The 6,422-nt window shown below is 52.6% G+C and overlaps 1 protein-coding gene across 1 annotated transcript; it reads right to left on the bottom strand.

Moving 5' to 3' along the window:
* Positions 1-46: 46 nt before the first annotated feature.
* On the bottom strand, positions 47-5,211 carry LOC119254225 (olfactory receptor 1052-like). Its single transcript, XM_037521343.1, has 2 exons — positions 4,303-5,211; positions 47-217 (listed from the first exon to the last, which is right to left on the bottom strand). The coding sequence occupies exons 1-2, from the start codon at positions 5,209-5,211 to the stop codon at positions 47-49; spliced, it is 1,080 nt and encodes a 359-aa protein (XP_037377240.1).
* Between the last annotated feature and the right edge of the window lie 1,211 nt (positions 5,212-6,422).

The following is a 6,422-nucleotide window of genomic DNA, read 5'->3' as shown; positions in this document are numbered from 1 at the left end:
CTGGGGGGTGAAGGAAGCACCAGGTCTGGCTCCTGCCTGAGGGAGCCTAGGAGTAGTCGAGGGTGCAGACATAGCAGGTAAGCATGGGGCACGGGGTCTGCAGGCGTGCAGCTCTGAAGGAGTCCCCGTTCCTTGTCTGTTCCTGGGAGTGGTGAGTGAGGACGCAGGCGTTGCAGAGTAACCTCCTCTCAGTAGCTACAGAGGTGCTGACTTTCTTCTGAGGTGACAGAGAGTCTCTAGTTAGAGGGCGGTTAATCGGCTACCAGGGTATGAGATGAGGAGGGTCTTCAAAGGAAGCCTAACTCCAAGCAAATTTTGTGCATCAGCAGGTGTCTGGAGGGATCTGGAAACACCCCTTTATGCTGAGTCAGTCTCTGGGTGAGTCCGTCTTGACTTCTCATGACCTCAGGGATGAGGAATCCAATATTGTCTTGTTCCCAAACGTCCTCCCTGTCGGTCTGGCCTCACGCTTGACCCTGACTCATGCTGCTGTTTTTCTTATCTTGACCTGGGTTTTGAACTCTTACCCTTCTTCTCATATTTGGCCCCGGGCTCCTCCTTGGTGGAGAGTCACTGCTCTGCTCTCCAAGATGTCCTAACTTGTCCCGGCTCTGCCCTGCCGTGGGGCTGCCGGCTTGAGCTCCTCCCAGAGACAATGGGAGCCGGGCTCAGCATCTGTGAGCTCAGTGCTCAATGGTGGGAAGACACGAGATGCAGGTGACGGCTTTGGGCTTCCGGGGAGTGCATCTTTCAGAAGGTGACCAGGATGGCAGTGATGGTGAAGAGAGACCCAGGGAGAGGGTGACCTCAGCCTTGGCAGTGGCAGCACAGGCAAGATGGAGCTTGGGCAGAGGAGTGGCGATCCCAGACATCGATTAACAAGGCTGGGGCCACAGAAGGGCTCCCTGAGGATGTCATATGGCAGGACCACACCCTGGGTGCCAGCAGCCAGAGTGGATAATGCCAGGGGAAGCGGGGGTGGTAATGCGGTGTGTATCTCCAGCTTGGCACGTCTCTCATGGACAATGAGAGGATTCTCTGGCGGTGGATCTGCCCCATTTGTTGTCATGAGACTTGTGGTGTCCCTCAGCTTTCTTCACTGGGCAGAAATAATAAGGGAGATAAAGCAACAGAACAACACAGGTTAGAGAAAGTGTTCAGTATAAGGAAGACTAATAACAACAGCTATTTTGTGCTGAGCATTAATTAAGGACCTGACATTTCTCTAAGTGCTTTATAGACATTAAATCTCCTGTAATCCTCGCACACCACCTTATGAGGTAATTAATATCGACATACTCACTTTTTAGGTAGAGACCAAGGTCGGGCAGTGTTGTCTGACGGAGCTGGAATCCAGGCCTAGGTCTGCCTGCTCCAGATTCCATGCTCTGAACTGCAAAAGGTGCTGCCTCCCTGGGAAATTAGCAGTGAGACAGGGCTGCACAGGCATAGAAACCAAACCTGATGGGGCCACCATACGGGACCCCATGAGGCTTAGGGGGCTAACTTGAAAAGAATCCATGGACACCCCTTTGGGGTTATTTTGGTGACCTCTGCTATGTAAGAACCCCCCTAACACGTAACATCTTAAAGCGATGACAATTTGCTGTTTCTCCCAATTCTGTGGGTTGAGCGTGAGAGCGGTGCTCAGGGTGCGTGTTCTTCTGCTCACTGAGCAGCGGGCAGCTGGCTGCGGGCCATGACCAGGCCTTCCTTGGTGTCTAGTGCTTAGTGTTCTTCGTGTGACCTTTGCTAGCTGGGCCTCCTCACAGCCCGATGGCCTCGGGTGGCCTTCCAAAGTGGAAGGCTGAGCCTAGAGCTGGCACCTTGTCCCTTGTACTGTACACTATTGTCAAAGCAAGTCACAAGTAGAGTTGCCAGATCTGACATGGCACCCAGTTAAATTTGAGTTTCAGAGAAGCAATGAGTAATTTTTAGTATAAGTATATCCCTTCTGATACTGGGATATACTTAGACTGAAAAAAGCATTCATTGTTTGCCACTGTTTACCTGAAATTCAATTTTAACTGGGCATCCTGGGTTTTTAGTTGCTAAATGTGGCAATTCTAGAGTCACAGGCAGGGGGAGCAGCTCCCGCCCGCCCCACAGCCCGGTGAGTGGCCTGTAGATAAGGGAAGGAAGGAATTAATGGTGACCACCCTGGAGACAAGGCCTATCAGATGCTTCCCAAACAGTGGCGCTGGTAGAGCACAGTGGGTGACCGGGGGTATTTCAGAGTCTGAGGTCAATTCTGATTCTGCCACTTACTAATTATGTAATCTCAAGCAAGTTACTTCACCCTCTGTGACTCAGTTTCCTTATCTTGCAAAAGAAGTTATTCTTAGTTTGTGCCTCCTAGGGGCCGTTGGGAAGGATTTTTGAGAAGACCAGCAGAAATAATTTTAGGAGTTATGTTGTTCGGAGGGCAAGCAGGATGGCAGAGGGTCATAGCCCCTCTAGAGGGTGGGCTCTGGCCCCTCTAGAGGGTGGGCTCCCCTTCCTCAGTGTGGGCACCCAGCTGGGGAACGGATAGGTGTGACAGCTGTGGCACGAGGGGGCGGCCTTCCTGCCTGTTTTCTCCATGAACCATGCGGTGAGGGTAAGCTGAGAGGTCCCAGGGGGAAATAAAAAGTGGAGAATGTGCCAGAGGTTGCCAAAGAGTGTCACGTGCCCATGTAAACTTCGTGACGAGAGAATTTCAAGGGAGGCCAGGGAGCAGCGGTGTTGTCTCCAGCTGGGCTCGGGCAACTCCTGGACTGAGAGGCAGCGCAGGGTGGACGTTGTCCAGCAGTCTGCGGGGCGGGAGCGGCAGGGGGAGGCTCTCGGCAAGGGAGGGAGCCTAAGAGTGAACATGGAGTCTGGGGTGAGCAGCGAGGCCGTGAGGGCAGGAGGATGGGCAGTGGAGCAAGGAGTAAACGGGTTGCCGGCCGCAGGTTCCAGGCTGCCAGCGCCGGCCTTGGGATGGAGGCACAGGGCAGAAACCAGCAAAAGGCCAGAATGCTTGAGAGAGATTGGGTGCTTGGAGACGGTGCATCGTTGGCTGGCAAAGGTTACGGACACGATGGAGGGGGTGGGGGGCGGGGGCGAGGGCACAAGGAATTGCCCTGAGGTGGCCAGGAGCTGGGCTGCTGAGATGCTGGATGCTGCCTGCGGGCAGGACCCAAAGTGAGTCACAGTGTAGATTTAAACAGCAGGGAAATTGTGTAAGAATATTCTGGCTATGGGTGCTTTGCTGGTGGGGGTGGGGTGGTGGCATCCATGTGAGGAGGGGTGAGCCTCGGCCCCTCAATCACATGCCGATGTTAGTGCAATGAAAACAACGATTTTAAAAAGTGTAAATAAAGATAGACTTTGGTGGTGGGAGAGCTACGGGTGTACAACAAGGCTCCTTCATTAAAAAAACAAACAACAAAAAGGTTAAAAAATATGAAGATACTTGCATAGATGAAAAAATAATACCTGGCATATAGAAGATGATAAATGCTGGCTGCCAGCCCTACCTGGTCTGGGAGCAAAGGGCAAAGAGCCCCCCCGCATCTACCCTTTGGGTCCCACCCTCTTGGGCTCAGACCTGAGTGAGCCCCGAGTCAGATCCTTCCTGGGCTGTGGGGCAACTGTGCCTCGTAGCCCCTCAGGCTGCCCTGGAGACAAGCCGGGCCACACGCTGCCCAGCACACTTCGGAAACCCCCTCCCCCCAGAGAACAGACTGCTTTGGTTTTCTTACTTTCCCAAGGTTTTAATCATGGGGGCGCCTGCCACCCGACATTCAGAGGCTGGGCCCCCAGGGAGAGACATAAAGGAAAAACTGCGGAGTCTACCATGAAGCAAATATTGGGCTGAAGAAGTTAAGGTGGAGAAATTGAGGCTTTCAGGAAAAATGCTAACAAGATCTTCTAGCCTGAGCTGCTTGTAAAAAGAGGCGACCCGCAGGCTCCTTGGAATGCAGGAACAGCTTGAGCAGGAGAGTGAGAAAGTGGCTCCAGTCACTTCCCCCAGATGGATTTGTTGCCTTTCTCGGTGTCAGCAGAGGCTGGGGCCGGCTAGCAGCAGTGGAGGCTCCAGAGGCGCTAATGGAGGTGGCTTCGTCCCACAGCTGAGCAGGGCAGTGCTCAGGGGCCGTCGAGCACCCAAAGGGGATGTGCCCCCGGGGGGCAGCCTGCCAGACCATCCTTGTGGCAGGCTTTGAGCTGCACCTTGCTTACTTTGTTCCTGTCCCAGCTGGGTACTCTAGGCTTCTATTTTATGAGCTACCAGATTCCTTTCTAGCAAATTCCTTTTCTGCTTAGGTTAAGAACTCTAACTTGTAGCGCGGCTTTGACGTCTTTATTCCTCAGGCTGTAGACCAGGGGGTTCAGCATGGGGATCACGATGGTGTAGAAGACAGAGAGGATCTTGTTGTAGGCTGCGGCGCTCTCGGGGTTGGGCTGGACGTAGACAAGGAACACAGACCCGTAGAAGAGGCAGAGGGCAGTGAGGTGCGAGGCACAGGTGGAGAAGGCCTTGCGTTGGGCCTCCAGGGACCTCATCCTGTAGATGGTGACCAGGATGTAGCCGTAAGAGACCAGGATGATGGACACGGTGGGGACAGTGACCAAGGCTGAAAAGGAGAGCAGGATGATATTGGCCACCGTGGTGTCCGTGCAGGCCAGCTGCAGCACAGGGGGGATGTCGCAGAAGTAGTGATCGATGACGTTGGGCCCACAGTAGGGCAAGATGAAGACATTTCCTGTCTGCACAGCAGAAATGAACACCCCCACTGCATAGGTGACCACCACCAGCTGGACACACAAGGACTTGGACATGATGCTGTGGTAGAGGAGAGGGTGGCAGATGGCCACGAAGCGGTCATAGGCCATGATGGCCAGGAGCAGACACTCCCTGGTGCCGTGGAGGATCATCAGGGCCATCTGGACCACGCAGCCCTCAAAGGAGATGGACTGGTCAGCAATGAGGAAGCTTATCAGCAGCCTGGGGGTGAAGACGGAGGAATTGCAGATGTCAAGGAAGGAGAGCACACTGAGGAGGAAGTACATGGGGGTGTGGAGGGGAGAGCTGGTGCGGATCAGGTCTATCATGCCCAGGTTGCCCACCAGGGTCACGGCATAGATCAGCAGGAAGACGGCAAACAGCAGCTGCTTCTGCTCTTCCTGGTCTGTGAGGCCCAGCAGGATGAACCTTGTCACGGTGGTAAGATTCTGCCCCGGTGACATCCCCCTGGGCGTTTTCCACATGATGGTGGGCAGCGGGGGAGAAACATGAATGTTAAATTCTCATCAAAGAGGCAGCCCTGAATATCTTCCACACTGGAAAGCCATTCCCCAAAGCCCACGTCAACCCAGTCTTGTCACGACACCCCCTCAGAAGAAGTCTCCAGCGTGGGCCATGGACTCCAGACACACCTCCAAGCTACCCTGCTTGCAAGCAATTCTGAACAACTTACTTCAACAAACACCATGTTTTGCAACATGCCTATGATTTTCCACGTTGATATTTTCTTCCCAGAATGTCCTTTGGTGTCTCCAGGCCCAGCTAAGAGGTCTGGCTTCTTCTCCCTCCCCTGAGTGTCATAGATATTCCTTTAGTTGAATTAATGGCACTATATTTTAATATTATAAAATCCCATTCATCTTTCTTTTTGGATTTTCTTACTTTTATAGTAAGAAGCAGTAAGATACTTACCTAGTGCCCTGGTGGCTATCACAGGGCCTGGTGTCAGTGGCTGACTGGGAATTAATGATTAGGTGCAGAAGATCCTCTTCCTCACTCAGGTGATGGCAACTCAAAGCATTCAGCCAATGCTTTCTAGTCATTTGGGACATTTTCCTCTCACCTCTCATGGAAACTTCCAGCAAATCATATTGGCTCTACCTTGGAAATATGCTCAGTTCCCGCCCCTTCTTTGCAAGATGCCATTTGTCTGACTTGGACCATCGCAGTTACTCTTAACTGGTGTTCCTCCCCATGATGAGGGGTGGCCAAGTGCTGTTAACCACAAGTCAGTGCCCTCACGAAGCCCCACTCTGCTGACCAAGCTCTGCCCCCCACTACCTCGATGTCCTCTGTTCCTGTCTTTTCACTCTTTTTTAGTCTGTTCTAGTTACACCTGCCTCCTCACTCTTCTGCATGAAGTGTCCCTTCCCCTGGGGACACTCTTGCTCTAGTTATTCATGTGGCTCCGTTTCCTCACCTCCTTTAAGTGGAGGCTCAAATGTTACCTGCTTGTGAGCCCCCCTTAAGCATCCTGCTTGCAACTAAACCTGCTCCTATCTCAGCACTCCCTGCCCCTCTTCTTGGATTAGATTTTTTCTTGTCACACGTCCTCTCTTCTAAGAAGCTAATATACCCATGACAGATTTATTATAACAGTGCTTATAAACAATGCTTACATTATTTGGGGGAATTTAATCCTGACATTAGGGTG

The sequence above is a fragment of the Talpa occidentalis genome, unplaced genomic scaffold (genome assembly GCF_014898055.3).
Source record: "Talpa occidentalis isolate TD23 unplaced genomic scaffold, MPIMG_talOcc4v2.1 talOcc4.3, whole genome shotgun sequence".
Taxonomy (NCBI): Eukaryota; Metazoa; Chordata; class Mammalia; order Eulipotyphla; family Talpidae; genus Talpa; species Talpa occidentalis.
The sequence above is the reverse complement of the archived record's forward strand: the minus strand, read 5'-3'. Positions and strand labels throughout refer to the sequence as shown.